This window comes from Chrysemys picta, chromosome 5 (genome assembly GCF_011386835.1).
Source record: "Chrysemys picta bellii isolate R12L10 chromosome 5, ASM1138683v2, whole genome shotgun sequence".
NCBI classification, from domain to species: Eukaryota; Metazoa; Chordata; order Testudines; family Emydidae; genus Chrysemys; species Chrysemys picta.
This window is the reverse complement of record NC_088795.1, coordinates 53,470,711-53,486,799: the sequence shown is the minus strand read 5'-3', so window position 1 is coordinate 53,486,799 and position 16,089 is coordinate 53,470,711. Positions and strand designations below refer to the sequence as shown.

The following is a 16,089-nucleotide window of genomic DNA, read 5'->3' as shown; positions in this document are numbered from 1 at the left end:
CATCGCCCACTCAATCCATCTCACGGCATAGTTCCTCCCTGGAGTCCAGAACACTTTAGCGGACCGACTCAGCAGGTCCTTTCAGACGCACGAGTGGTCTATTCGTCCGGACATCATCTATTCCATTTTCCAGAGGTGGGGATTTCCTCAGATAGACCTGTTTGCATCTCGAGCCAACAGGAAGTGCCACGCATTCTGCTCCCTACAAGGGCGAGCTCCGGGCTCTCTATCGGACGCGTTTCTCCTTCCTTGGAAAGACCACCTGTTTTACGCCTTCCCTCCATTTCCACTGGTCCACAAGGTGCTGCTCAAACTACGCAGAGACCAGGCTCGAGTAATTCTAGTCGCTCCAGCGTGGCCGAGGCAACACTGGTACACCACACTGTTGGAGCTCTCGGTTCAGTCACCGATCCCGCTTCCGTTGTGTCCAGATCTCATCTCTCAGGACCACGGCCGACTACGTCATCCCGACCTACAATCACTCCACCTCACGGCGTGGTTGCTCCATGGTTCACCCAGGCAGAGCGGCAGTGCTCGCACTCTGTCCAACAGATTCTGCTGAGCAGTAGGAAGCCTTCAACACGGACCACGTACTTGGCCAAGTGGAAGCGGTTCTCTTGTTGGTGCGAACAACGAGCCATGTCCCCGTTACAGGCACCTATTCCTCTCATATTGGAATATCTCCTCTCCCTAAAACAGCAGGGTTTGGCGATATCTTCAATTAGGGTTCACCTGGCTGCTATATCGGCCTTTCACCCAGGGGAACTCGCGTCCTCGGTATTCTCTAACCCGATGGTCGTTAGATTCCTCAAGGGCTTAGACCGGATGTACCCACAACAACGTCAGCCCGTTCCGACGTGGGATCTCAACCTGGTTCTCTCCAAGCTCACAGGGCCTCCATTCGAGCCACTGGCCACCTGTTCACTTCTGTACCTATCCTGGAAGACAGCCTTCCTCGTAGCCATCACCTCAGCAAGGCGCGTTTCTGAACTCAGAGCGCTTACATCCGAGCCCCCTTACACGGTTTTCCATAAGGATAAAGTGCAGCTTTGTCCACATCCTGCCTTTCTTCCTAAGGTGGTCTCTCCATTTCACATGAATCAGGATATATTTCTCCCAGTCTTCCATCCTAAACCACATGCTACTCGCCAAGACCAGAGTTTGCATTCTTTGGACGTACGCAGGGCCCTGGCTTTCTATATTGACCGCACAAGGCACTTTAGAAAGACGACGCAACTCTTCGTTGCAGTGGCCGACCGAATGTAAGGCTTACCGGTCTCCTCACAACGCCTATCCTCCTGGATCACGTCTTGCATCCGGACTTGCTATGACCTGGCCGGTGTCTCAACACCGCACTTCACCGCTCACTCAACGAGGGCCCAAGCTTCCTCGACTGCCTTTCTGGCTCAAGTTCCGATCCAGGACATTTGTAGAGCTGCAGTTTGGTCATCAGTCCACACATTTGCAGCTCACTACGCACTGGTACAGCAGTCCAGGGATGATGCTGCATTCGGATCAGCGGTTTTGCACACAGCAATGTCTCACTCCAACCCCTCCACCTAGGTAAGGCTTGGGAGTCACCTGATTGGAATCGATATGAGCAAGCACTCGAAGAAGAAAAGACGGTTACTCACCGTTGTAACTGTTGTTCTTCGAGATGTGTTGCTCATATCCATTCCAAAACCCGCCCCCCTTCCCCACTGTCGGAGTAGCCGGCAAGAAGGAACTGAGGGGGCGCCGGGTCGGCTGGGGTATATATCCAGCGCCATGAAGGCGCCACTCTAGGGGGCTCCACAGCCGACCCGCCAGGTGTTGCTAGGGTAGAAAATTCTCCGACGGTCATGCACGCGGCGCGCGCACACCTGATTGGAATGGATATGAGCAACACATCTCGAAGAACAACAGTTACAACGGTGAGTAACCGTCTTTTCCTTTCGGTACTATCATTCACCACTGATTCAGGATGAAGATTGTGTACCAGCACTGTGGAATGTGCCATGCTTATCAGTACCGACAGCAGGGTCTGTATGGATCTATCTGGTGTCACGTTCATCAGCCTCCCCAGAAACTATGTCTAGACCACTTGTACCAACTCCATCTCATCACACAGTACCGATAGCCAGGAAGCTTTTGCTGCTGCTTCCGGTGACCTCAGTCTCAACACAGATCCCTGTCTTCCTCTCTGAGGACTCCTCCTGGTACTGCTCTGCCTTGGCCTTCAGAGTATTATTACTCCTCATCAGAGTCTGAAGTAGGTTCCCAAGTCTCTCATTTCAGAGAGTCCAGGGCCTCTTCTGGAACCTGTTCCTGCTTTCACAGAATATGCTCTGCCTTGGAGGTGCTCCAGCGATTGAGAAGCTTGGTCTATGCACAACTGGCTTCTGGTACCATAACAGCCTTCTCACTGGCCATTTTGGATGTCTTGAGGGATGCTTCCATTCAGACCAACATTTCTTTCTTTGTGGAAGCAGATTGCCAAACGACAGAGGCTTCCCTGTCCAGTACTGAGAGACTTCTAATGGTCAGTACCAAATAGCCTCTGGACACAGAGTTGGTGGACCTTCCCCAACCTGCCTTGGAACAGCAGTCTGCCTCAGCAGTGCAGGATCAACCTCAAGACCTTTGAGGGGAGGGTAGCTCAGTGGTTTGAGCATTGGCCGGCTAAACCCAGGGTTGTGAGTTCAATCCTTGAGGGGGCCATTTAGGGATCTGGGTCAAAAATCTGTTGGGGGATTGGTCCTGCTTTGAGCAGGAGGTTGGACTAGATGACCTCCTGAGATCCCTTCCAACCTTGATATTTTATGATTCTAAGAGGGTTCTGCTTTGTCTCCTCTGAATAAATCATCATCATTACCGGATGAAGACCAGTAGACCTTCTTATAAATTAGGCAGTAGTGTAGTCCATCAAGTCACTGTGGCAAATCCCCTCATCTACTCCACCAGTGGCTAAGTGCATGGAGTGCAAATACCAGATTCCATCCCAAAGGTTCAAGCTGTTGTGTTTACACCCTGCTCCCTTCGTTTATATAGTCCACTGTGAATGAAAGGCACCATCAAGATCAAGCTAAGGTTACCCCCAAAGAAAAGGTTGCAAAAAAGCTAGACCTTTCTGGGGGAGAGATTTATTGAATTGTGGGATTATAGCTGTGCACTGCTAAACACTAGGTCCTTTTGGCCTGGAATGACTATTCAAACTGGGAGCCTCTCAATTTTTTTAAATAAATTGCCTGAAAGCTCTAAGGAATAGTTCCAGCCCTTCTTGGTGGAAGGCTGTCTGGTTTCTTGATCAGCTCTGCAAGCTTCCTTGGATGCACCAGACTCCGTGTGGCAAGAGTTATGGTAACAGCAGTAACTTTGCACTGATCCTCATGGTTGTAGGTGTCTAGGATTCCTGCAGAAGTACAGTAGGTTATTGAAGACTTTTTTTCTTTTGAGGGCTGTGCTGGTTTTCACCTCTAAGACTGGAAAGGCTTTACATGCATTAAAAGACAAGAGCAGTCCCTAGATCTATTACACGCTGGCTACAAAGAGGACAAAATATCATCCTCAGTTCCAGCCAAGACAGCAATTCTACCCCTACAGGCTGTCTGACCATTTAGAGAAAAAGAAAAGATCACAAAGGAGGCAGCCTCTGTCTTCTGCCTCCTTGATCACTTCATCCAGGCAACCACAAGCCTCAAAGCAGCCTGTTTGACATTTTTGTCAAAGACAGCATATCTACCAGCTTGGATCTCTCTGGCTTTTTTCTCTTCCTTTGAGAATAGGTTATCCCATTTCCTAAATGCATGGCAGACCATCACTTCAGACAAGTGGGTGCTAAGCAGGATGGCATCAGGATGTACCCTACGTTTTTCTAGTCCCCCTTTCCACTTCCCTTTTCAGGGACCCATCTCATGAGTCTGTACTAAGAGAAAACGTGCTGATTCTGCATTCTTTGGGAGCCACAAAGGAAGTGCTCTTTCACATCAGGTTGGGGTTTTTACTCCCAATATTTTTAATACCCAAAGCCAGAGGGGTTCTTAGACCCATCCAGAACTTCAGAACCTAAACAGATGTATCAAAAAGTTTAAAGTTGTTCCATATGGTTTTCCTAGCTTCTGTTATCCTTTCTTTAGATCTGGGAGACTGAGATGCTGCCCTTGGCTTACAGGATGCCTACTTCCATGTGGCAGTCCACCCTAGCAGGTTCCTGAGGTTTATGGTAGTAGGAGATCCTTACCAGTTCACTGTTCTATCTTTCAGACTGTCATCAGCACCAAAGCTTTTATCAGACTGCCACCACTGCCATGCACTTATCTCCACAATGAGGATGTCCACATGTATCCCTACGTGGACAATTGACTGACACAGGGTCACTCCAGTCATCAGGTAGAGACCAGTATTTGTTGGACTCTCCATTTGTTCAGCAGCTTGGGCGTGAAAATAAACAGAGAAGTCAAATCATGTCACTTTTCCAAGAATAGAGTTCATTGGGGCAGTCCTAGACTCAGCCACTGCCAAGGCTTTCCTGGCAAAACAGGACCTCTGTGCATGGTTCAAAGATCAGCCATGAACCACATGAGGAATTACTTCAGGATTCTAGGTTAGATGGCTGTTTGTATATATGCAACCCCTCACACCAGGCTGCACCTCCAGGAAATGCGGGCATGGCTCAAGTGAGTCTACCACCCCCAGGTTCATGATGTGGACAAACTAGTATGCATCCCAGTCAGGGTCTGTTGTCTCTAAATTGGTGGATGAGTCAGGGCAATGTATATGGGGAATTTCCTTTGTCTCAGTCTCTCCCCTCAGACTTTGGTAATGGACGCTTCAGTGACGAGGTAAGGAAGTCATTTGGATGATCATCTGGCTCAGGGCTTATGGGCCACTCACAAGGCTAGGTTACATGTAAATGTTCTTGAGCCATGTGCAATATTCCAAGCATGTCGTGTTCAGGGCAGGACCATGTAGGTGCTCCCTGATGACACCACAGCAGTATTTTATGGGAACAAGCAGGGAGGTGCTGGGTGTCAGGAGGCAGTCAGGCTGTGGCATTTCTGCATATAGAACTCGGTAACTCCTAAGGCATCTTACCCTGCCAGGAGTTCAGAATGGTCTGGCAGATCCTTCAGCCTGGATCATGAATGGCCTCTCAACAAAGGCGTTCAGGGATCAGTGTTTTGAATAGGAGGATTTCCAGCAGCTAATTTGTTTGCACTTGGCAGAACAGGCAAGGTGCTTAGCTTTGCTGAAGAAATGGTCACAGTCCTGGGTCCATCAGACACTTTATTTTTCCTGTAGGGCAAGGGCCTGCTTGTACGTGTACCTACCAATGCCACTCATTCCTAGAGTTATTATCAAGCTGAAGCAAGAACAAAGTAGAATGATCCTCTTGCCTCAGCCAGTCTGGAGCTAACTTTAGTATTGGACCTGTGCAGAACCTTTACTTCCACAAATCAGAGTTGACATTGCAAAATCACAGGCGAATATTACACCCAAATCCTTGGGTGCTACATTTCATGGCATAGTTCAGCAGTGGTTAAATACAGAGGAGGCAAGTTATTCAGTGGCAGTCAAGAACATCCTGCTTAATAGCAGGGCAGGCAATATTCCAAGATAGTTACTTACCTTATTAAGTGGAAGTGTTTCTCCATTTGGGAAGCTAGTCACAGTGAGTCTCCTACACAATTCACAATTCAAAAGATTTTGGACTATCTACTACATCTCAAAGTTGAGTCTAGCTTTCAATTCCATTAAGGTGCACCAGGCTGCAATTTCAGCTTTTCACCTTTAGTATATAAGGTAGGACTGTTTTCACCAGTTCTGTGACAACCAGATTCCTAAAAGGTGGAAAGAGTCTCTGTTCCTATCAGGAATCCACCTCAACCTTGGGACTTGAATTTAGTGCAGTCAGCTCTTATGGGTCTTCTATTTGAGCCCTTATCCTCCTGCTTATTACACCCTCTCAGCAAAAATGCATTCTTAGTGACCATCACTACTGCTGGAAGGGTTGAGTAACTGCATGCCCTGGTAATGGATTCCCCATACACTGTATTAAACAAGGACAAGGTGCATCTTAGGTTATACACCAAGGTGGTGTCTGATTTTTCACCTACATCAGTCTATATACTTGCCAGTCTTTTTTGCAAAGCCAAATGTTCACAAGGATGAACAATAGCTGCACACTTCAAATGTGTGCTGAGCTCTAGTCTTGTCTTAACCTAGGCAAAACAAATCCCATTTGGGGTTCTTCACAGCTTTTCATAACCTCTGCAGCATAATGGTGGGGTCACTCTGTTAGACCATAATGACCCTAAATGGATTACCAGCTGCATTATCATGTGCTGTGCTGCCAAGGATATATCACCTCCTGAGAATGACAGTGCATTCAACCAGAGTGGACTTGGCCTCCACAGCATTTGTGGGAAATGTCCCTAGTGTGGACATCTGCAGGTCAGCAATGTGGTCCTTGGTCTTTTGCTAGACACGTTGCAATTACAGCTGCATCAAGGGAAGATGCAAATGGAGAAAAGTGTTTTTTGGTGGAACTCCTGGCCCCAACTCCATTGGTAGTGACTTGGAAGTCACCTACGGTGTCATGGAATTATGTAAGCACTCAAAGAAACAGTTACTCACCTTCTTATAACTAAAGGTTCTTCAAGATATGTTGCATGTTTCCATTACACGACCCACCATCTTTTCCCAATGCATTAAATTCTGTTGTCAGGATCCTGGTGCAGAGGAACTGAAGGATGGACTGGGCAGCTTGCCCTTTATATTCTCTGTTTGGGAACCACTCTTGTTGGCACCAGTAGGGAAAACTCTTTGGCACTGGTACACAAAATGCACACATATCCACAGTGTAATGAACATATGCAACATATCTTGAAGAACAAGGGTTAGGAGAAGGAGAGTACTTGTTTCTTTCTTAACTTGTAATCCTGCTTCTCTGAAGAGATCATTTTTGAGGATTTGTGTGTTCACCTCTCCTAAGCTAACTCTTTGAGGTGCTGATTACTATAGGATTTAAGATGTAAAGCCTATTGGTCTTGCTGTTTATCTCAAGATTTTATAATCAATTTTTAATTTTTGTAATTGGCCATGAACAGTTTTGTGTTTTCCGTGAACAGTCGACTGAAAGATTCCAAGGGCAGTGGTGTCAAATCACTGAGCCCACAAGTAGCAGAAGAGCTGTAGGTGCCTTGTGCTACCAACCACTAGCACAACCCTTAGGGAGCAAACATTTTAAAGACTTAGAGGTGGTCAGTCCATCATGTTCTAGGGAAGTGATATGCAAGATTTTGCTTCTCTGAAGGGTAAGTAACTTCCCCTTCCTTTCTAACTGGCATATGTTTGGCTTTTTTAAAAAAAGTGATTCACTGCTCATGTTTTTAGTAGCATCTCTCTAATGACTTTTTTTTTTCTTTTTACAGGGGATCTGGAGTCCTCAAAAAATCCCTAACCCAGATTATTTTGAGGATCTTCACCCATTTGAAATGACTGCTGTTAGTGCTATTGGTTTAGAGCTGTGGTCTATGACCCCTGATATATACTTTGATAATTTTATCATCTGTTCACAAAAGGAAGTGGCAGATCGATGGGCTGCAGATGGCTGGGGCTTGAAGAAATTGGTAGCTAGTGCTAATGAGGTATACAGTAGTATTTACCATACTCATAGTAGCCAAAATAAGTGGGGAAACATGCTGTTGGAAGATTTTACTGTTAATGTAGACAATATATTGATTTGATTACTTTTTATTCAAAGCGGATCACTGTTCTGAGAAATGTGCTAAATCTTTCTAGTTTGACTGCTTAGCTTTTTCCAAATCTACGCTCTTCTCAAATGTAAGCCTTTGAAGCACTTGGCTTACATATGGGTGAAATCCTGATCTCTCTGAAGTCAATGACAAAACTTACTTAAGTGGTGCCAGGATTTCACCCCTAGATTTCAATACTCCTTGATAAGTAAGAGTAGGATCTTTAGACTCAGCCTTGATAGTATACTCACTCTAAATATGTATAAAGCAACAGAGGGTCCTGTGGCACCTTTGAGACTAACAGAAGTACTGGGAGCATAAGCTTTCGTGGGTCAGAACCTCACTTCTTCAGATGCAAGTCTAAATATGTAATCTCTCCAGGAATGGATAAATGACCAAGGATACTGGTCATGTAGTAAATCTACTGTCAAGCAAATTTAAGGCCCTTCGTCACTCTGAACACATACTATACAACTCTGAAAATAGTGTGCATCAGTTATCAAATCCATGTCCCCTATCGTGTCCTCATGTGCATATCCATCTTTATATGCACTGCCTGGAGACAACCAGCACCTTTGAAATCCTGTGTGCACACATCTCCAGCTTGTGTCACAAGATGTGCACATGATACACTGTCCTATTGTATGTGATCATAACTCTCTCTCTAATGGCTGTGCCCAGCAACTACAAAGCCTCTTCCTTACAGCTAAGATTTTGTCTACACGGTGGGGTAATGCACACTCATGCGCTTTAGAAATCATACCTTTGTAAAGTGTTCACTCTAGGTATGATTTCTAAAGCGCACTAAAATGTTTTTCATTCATTGGTCCTCATAGACCCTGCTGGTGTGCTTTAACGTAATGCTGTTTTGAAGCCGTACTATGTTAAAGGGCACTAGGGAACCTTTAGCTTGCACCAGAAGGGTCTACACAGACCAATTAATGCACAACACGTTAGTGTGCTTTAGAAAACACACCTCTATAGAGCACATTACTCTGCAGTGTAGATTAGCTCTAAGAGTTCTCCATTAGCTCAAATGGTAGGGTGCTGGCCTGTGCTTTCAGTGCTTCGGCTCCCACTAGTGACTATGTATTCTATCTGTGTGTGGCTGCTGTTTTCTTACATCTGCAGATCTCTAATGGTGCAAGTTTGCAAAATTTGTCCTTTCATATTTAATAAACGATATTCTTGCCCTTTAGAGAGAGTGCATGCGTGCAACATTATAGCTGGTAAAGAAAACGAAATAACGGACTAAATTCCCAAAAGAGAAGCCTTTTACATGATGTTAAAGATTAACAAATGTCTGTACGGTACTTTGAAAAATGCAGTGAGCTATATAAATGCTAGGTTACTTAATTCATTATAGTGATTAGTTCTTTGTTTCTTTCTGCAGCCTGGTATGTTTAGTCAGTTGGTGACTGCTGCAGAAGACCGTCCATGGCTTTGGGTTCTTTATATCTTGACTTTAGCACTGCCTGTAGGATTGGGTGTATTGTTCTGCTGGCCAACCAAGGTAAAAGAAAAATTGATTTTATTTTCACTTTTTTTTTTTTCTAATGATAGTACTGTAATTTGTTTGACCTTAATGCCCTCTAGCAGCAATATATTTACATAATTGAAAAATCACTTACAAATAAAATCAGTTGGGTTTTTATCGTAAATCTTAATTTTAATAATAGGACTTTACAAAATCCCCCCAAATTAGAAAATAAATATTAGATATCAGTTATTTAAAAATGTAAATGATTAATTTATTATAGAAAATAGAAGAAGACATTGACTACAAAAAAATGGATGTCTCTAAGCCAGTTACAAAGGGAGAACTAGAACAAGAGAGAGGGGAGATAGATGATGAAGCAGAATTGGAAGAAGAGAAAGAACATGAAGATATTGCTTTAGAAGGTAAGCTGAGCAAACAAATTGTGGTTGTAGACATGTCAAAATTCAAATAGCTATAGACTGCTTTTCCAGGCAGAATAATATCAGTTCTTAAAACCAGCTATTGTAGAGTAATAGGGCTGGGAAAAAAACAGTGTTACGTTACTATAAGTAGTTCTTTGACCATTGCCTGCCTGGAGTCTACTCTTCTTTGACCTTTTTGAATAGCTGTGTCTGCTGGGGCTGTATGCACACCTTGCCTCTGCCCTTATGCCATTCTTTTCTCCACCCTCAAGCAAGAGTGCACAGTCCCAACTGCCCTGCAGTTTCTTCTGACCAACCAAGGCAAAAAGCAGGAACGCTACAGTGTCTTTTGGTCTTTCATCAATCAACTTCTTCCTTTAGGAGAGAGTTTTTAATGCTTCTAATATATAAATATAGTTAGTTGTGCATAATGTTAGGCTTTATACCCCTTCTGGATATTTGGTCTCTTAAGATGCTATTGAAATGTTCTGACATCATTTCAGATCTAAGACGATCATAGGCAAATCTGTGGCTTTAAGCTATGCTTCTCCTATGACACTTTGTCCATCGTCATTAAATTTATGTGGTGTTTCTCCTCCCTTGGGGAGAAGCTTGTTCCTAAGTATTCTATGTGCAAATTGTACTCACTCACTCACTAACTATCCTGGAGAGCTGACAGCTACTTCACTTTTTATCAGAAGCTATGAGGGTGTCATTTGCTGGCACTGAACTGCCTTAGGAGCCTGCACAGATCTCAGTCTCATTCTGCCAAGTCAGAAACCAGTAGATCATCAGGCCTTGAAATACTTTTAGACTTAGCTAAAACATCCCATGCCACTGGATCCAATACGGAGCGTGTTATTAAACCATTCTGATACCTTTTCACTTCACGGTAGCATTCCTCTCACCTGAAGTTGTATATAAGAAGAGGGGTCAGCGCCTTCCTTGAGCACGGTCTTGGCATCTGTCAAGTTCTTTCAGATGACTAAGCCTTCCAGAGACTTTCTCTCAGTATTACTCTTTTCACTCCTTACTGAGGAAGTAACAGTCAAGAGGCAAGTGATTATCAGATTGTGTCTACACTAGTGTCTGCATCCTCTTGATGCCAGTGTTTTCTGGCATTGGTGGTTGACCTCAGTGTCAAATGCCTTACCATTGGCCACCTCTGCATGGTGGATGCTTCAATACTGATAGCTTTTGTCTGTATTAGTGCTGGTGCTTTGGTACAGTCTGTGGCAGCACTGAGCCATTCCATCTATGCCTCGGCATCAGAGGCATTAACTGTCCCCATGCCACCTGTACTGTTGACATAAGCATCGATTGCCAGTCCAGACCCTCTGGCATTTTCTTTCTATTCTTCCTCTTATTTTGGCCTAGTCACTGTCATATTTCTTGCCCTTGAATAAAGAAGCCTCCCTTGCTTCTCCATTGAGTGCTTCCCTTTACTGTATCTTAATTGAGTTCATCTTGGAAACCAGGGCCTACTAGAGCCTACTTGACTGCTACCAGCATGGCAGTCTGGGATTCCTGAGTTACAGGTTCTTTCCATCCAGTTCAGGCGATGCTGCATCTGTGTGTGGGCTCCCTCTTAGTAAGAGTTTCTCTAGGGGACCCACCTTTTTCCTATGAACCACTGGCACTTTGGGCCTATTGGGCACTTTGCATTGGTTTTATTAAAAAACTTTTAGTGCATCTCTTGCTTTTTTTCTTCCTTCCTTTTCTTTTATCTCTTTCCATTTCGGTTTCCTTCAGTCTGATTTTTTTAATATGTACGTTTTTCACTGCAATGTTCACTTCCCTACTTTGTTCTTTTCACACTTCCACTGATCATCTCCTTCCTTCATCTCATTCTTTTCTCTTCCCCCTGTCTATTTCTCTCCTAGAGGAGAATGGTTCAGCCTGCCAGCATCTCAAAATGCCACTAGGAATTTAGAGAAAGAAGGTGGGTGAGGTAATATTTTATTGAACCAACTTCTGTTGGTGAAAGAGAGACAGAGCTCTTCTGCGGGTCTGTGTGGCTCTAAAGCATGTCTCTCCCACCAATAGAAGTTGGTAATAAAAGATATAACCTCATCCACCTTGTGTCTCTAATATCCTGAGACCGACATGGCTACAACTACACTGTATATCAGGGATTTAAGCAGAACAGTACAGAGCTCACTAATCATACTCAGCCCACATTGCCTTGTCTAAGACTAGAGCAGGAAGAGTGAGCTGAACACTGATCACCCCCGCTCTGTCATATGATCTCTGCTAGTAATCCTATGGGAATGGCCAACTGCCCTGCAAGTCCATAGGAATGACTGCCCTCCAAAGTGCATTCACAGCAGCCCAGTTCAGGCCTGTTCTGCATAGTTAAACTCATGAGATGTGACTTCATATGTAATATCATGATGATGAAACTTAATTTAAAGATACAAGTAAAATAATCCTATTTCTTAGACTACAGATTTCATATTGTACAAATAATCTCAATCTATTAAACCTCCAGGATTTTCCTCGCATTGTAGTGTGATGTTTCCCTTTAGCAGAAAGGAGATTAGTTTTGTGGGAAACCGTCTTAATTCTTAAATCTGCATTAATCCTTATGCATTGAATCAAGCTGTACAACTCAGATACTCAGAATGCCATTCAAGATTTTTTTCTGGTTTTATTCTGATGAGGTTCAAAATATTACTGAAACATTATTAAAAGATGGATCTTTTTCTGATCGATGACTAGCATTATCAAAGTAGATTTTGGAATGAAAGTGTAATACATGTGGTGCCAACTCAAATTAAAACTAACTTGGATCACACAACTTCTCTGATTAACTTGTTTAAGAATTTTGTCTTTGGAATGGCTGTTTACGGTCCATACTGTTACACCAAGAAGCCTCATTGGATCCAGTGTTAAAGCCTAAAATCCCAGTAGTAACTAAACACATACTAAAGAAAAGTCTTTAATTTCTAGACATGCAGTCTATTCAAAGGTCTTTAGACAACTTCTGTGCTTTCTGAGAGGAAAAAATAAAGGCTTTGTCATACATCTCTCCTTTTCCCTACTTTCCTATTCTTTACATGAAACTTGTGATTCCACTTACCAGGAAGAAGCAAGCAAAAACCTATCAATCAACCTAAGAGAAGGTTTTGTTCCCTTTACACCATTATTTTGCCTCTTCATGTCTGAAAGCATGGAACACGAGGCTTCTGTCTTTCCTACAGAAAGAAGACAAATTGAGGAGACTAAGAAAGAGATGATAAAGGAGAAAAAAGACAGGAAGGAAAGATTCTCCCTCAGGTACTGAGAAAGGGAAGTAACCTGGCCCCAGGCTTGAAAATGGCTTTTATTCCTTCCTTTGCTTCCTGCACCTTCTTGCTGATGTTAATACTTCAGGCTGATGGGCAGCAATTCCCAGGCAGAGATGTAAAAGGCTTTCTACCAGACTACTTCATATGGAATCTGCAACCATAATATAATTTACTACTAGTTATCTACTTCTGATCTTGACCATAGCTGTCACATCTGCAGAGTCAATATCTGCGTCTTTGTTTCTGAGTAGAGTGTATGGTGTTGATTTGACCTATGAAGTCCTAAATCTCCTGGGATCTGCCTATGAGAGAAACTTCCTGCCCCTCCATGCAAGACAGCACAATTGCCAACAGCAGAAGCATTTGAAGTAGACCTCCTCAGTTTAAGGGTGTGTGTGGCTGCTGGCAGGATGTTATCTCTAAAGGGGCTCCTCAGCTTTGTGACTTGCTCTTCTGTTACTTTAATATGACATTTCTGTGGGGCCAGTGGGTGGTGATAACTTGATTTGGCCACACATCCCCTGGTTTGCCCGCCCTTCCTCTGCACGGAGCTCCTGACACCTAAAGAAGCATTCAGGTAACTCTGCCATGGAGGATAAGATGTATGTGCAACTTTTAGGGACAATTACATCCTTATTTATTAGGTAATCAGTAACTAATAGTAAAATTGTCCTGTTTATTCAGTTTCTGGCAATTGCTACTTTTGGAGTTTAGGTTTTTCTCTATTATTTTTAAATAATGTTAGTGCTTCTGCAAAGTGCTGGATTCACAGCACTAAAAACTGAAGTCTTTTTGACAGAATGTGAACAGTGGTGTTTTGCCACACTGTCCTTACAGTTATATAGCTATTTGTTTAAGTAAACATCCCTAAGTCTGCATCTATATCAGGAAAACTAGGACATGTTGTTTTCTATTGGTACTATCTCTACTGTTGGTAGCACTGGTAGAGACTATGGTGCAGACAGGGATCAGGTGTTTCTACCACCATGTCATCTTTCCCTGCTCTGAATAAAAACACCTAATACCTGTTAATATTACTATTTCTACCACTGGAGTTGAACTGGTAGTGAATTATGGGTCGAAATTTCCTACTGTAGATCAGGCCAGAGAGGATAAAATGATTTAAATGTTCATGCCCATTCAGTTCATGGCAGCTCTGCTGAGACTACCAACAAGTGCCAGTTAATATTTTTTCTGACATGGATGTCTGTCACTAAGAACTACATTTTGATTACTAATGTTTATTTCAATGTTGTAGCGGTGTTGGTCCCAGGATATTAGAGACACAAAATAGGTAAGGTAATGTCTTTTATTGGACCAATTTCTGTTGGTCAGAGAGACAAGCTTTTGAGTTTACATAGAGCTGGTAGAGGTACTCAGAGCGTCACAGCTAAATACAAGGTAGAACAGCAGATTGTTAAGCATAAGGCGTTAATATGTGTGTCGAGACCATTCCAGGTGAAGTGAGCAATTAATTCTCTACACTCCTAGGACAAAAGAAGGTTAGAGATTGTTGTAATGAGCCATAAATCCAGTGTTTGAGTCCATGATTTTTTTATATCTAGCAGAGGTACCAATTTTAGTTCCCATGCCCGTCTTTTGGAGGTGTTCTGCCAGTTTCCTTTGAGAATGAGGACTGAGAGGTCAGAGATAGTGATAATTTTGTGAAGTGCATTTGCCCAAGGGTGGTGATAGTTTGTTTTTTTTTTATCATTTTTCTGTGTGAGTTCATTTGAGAGTGCAGTAATTGTCTTGTTTCACCCACATAACTGTAGTTGGAGCATTTGTACACTGGATGTACACCACATGTGATAAGAATGTGTAGGACCCATCGACTTTGAAAGGTGTGTTGTGGGGGGCATTGATCATCGTTGTAGTGGAGATACGTCTGCAGGTTTTGCATCTGTACGGCAAGGTCTGGTGCTGCTTTGAGTTGGTGCGACCTGGTCTGTTAGGAGCTTGCTTCAGATTGAGGTTGTTTTTTGAAGGCCAAAATAGGGGATTTGGGAAACCCATCAAGTATGGGTGGTAACTGTTTAATGGTATTCTGTATGATAGACCCATAATTCCATTGTCTGTCCCATGAACCATCCAATCTCCGTTTTGGACTAAAATTCCATTTGCTAAAACAGTTAGAGATTAAGGAGTAGATTCCTCCTTTTTGTGTCAACAGTTGTTTTCAGTTGCAGTAAATGTTGCTTGAATGTCTAAATAAATGAATTGCTGGCATGAAAGGAGGCTAGGCTGAAATTGTCAAAATTGGGTACTAAAATTTGACAATGGATCTTACACTAGTTCAGTGATTCTCAAACTTGTATTGGTGACCCCTTTCACGTAGCAAGCCTCTGAGTGCGATCCCCTCTCCCCCCGCTTATGAATTAAAAACACTTTTTTATATATTTAACACCATTATAAATGCTGGAGGCAAAGCGGGGTTTGGGGTGGAAGCTGACAGCTCATAATAACCTCACGACCCCCTGAGGGGTTCCGACCCCCAGTTTGAGAATCCTTGCACTAGTTAATATTAAGAAATCTCTAACCCTGGTATCAGGGGCTTATGTTAGTTTGAACAGTTGCATATAAAATGGTCCATGTTAAAATTTGAAATTGGTGTATTTTGTTTGTATTTTGCTTTAGTAGCGTATTTGGTTTTCTCACTTATCTTCGCATAAAATAGTCCATCTACTGAGTCGTCATGTTAATCTCTGCTCTAGAAGGTAAGGGTGAAGGTGAAGATAAAAATGATGAAGAGGAGAATGAAGCTGCAGAAGGAAGTCAGGAAGAAGAAGGTGACAAATCAAATAAATCTGGCTCAGAGGATGAGGTGAGCTACTTTAGAACAGCAAATAAGATTTGCAAATAAGCACAATGGGGGGAAAAGCAGGAATTTGATTGTTTGTTTCAAGGAAATATGTTTTACAGGGGATATAGTGACCACATCCTTTTTCCCCCCTCCAATTTATCCATAAAACCAGACCCCCATCCACATACTAATTTGGATATTTTCTCTATTTATATTAGTTTGAATATTTATTTTATTATTTCAGGCATTAGAATGTATAGGCTTGTAAAATCTGTGGTTACAGCTTCCCCTGCTACATACAGCAGAAAAAAGCTTTGTAAATGATGTGTTCGGAAGCAGCCTGCTGTGTTTTGGAAAA

General features: G+C 43.1%; 1 protein-coding gene across 5 annotated transcripts in view; it reads left to right on the top strand.

Annotated features, from left to right (window-relative positions):
- Window positions 1–16,089, top strand: part of CLGN (calmegin) — a 72,794-nt gene that overhangs the window by 51,308 nt on the left and 5,397 nt on the right. For 2 of the 5 annotated variants that reach the window (XR_006174435.2, XR_010601785.1), the window contains 4 exons: window positions 7,413–7,628; window positions 9,130–9,249; window positions 9,497–9,638; window positions 15,606–15,752. Coding sequence is in view for 3 of the 5 variants with exons in the window: in XM_005284328.5 (XP_005284385.2) it covers window positions 7,413–7,628; window positions 9,130–9,249; window positions 9,497–9,638; window positions 15,643–15,752 (588 nt within the window). In the remaining 2 variants the exon portion in view is untranslated. Of the gene's footprint in view, window positions 1–7,412; window positions 7,629–9,129; window positions 9,250–9,496; window positions 9,639–12,841; window positions 15,753–16,089 lie in introns of those variants that run through there. The other 3 variants (XM_005284328.5, XM_042850311.2, XM_065597726.1) reach the window with 2 other exon arrangements.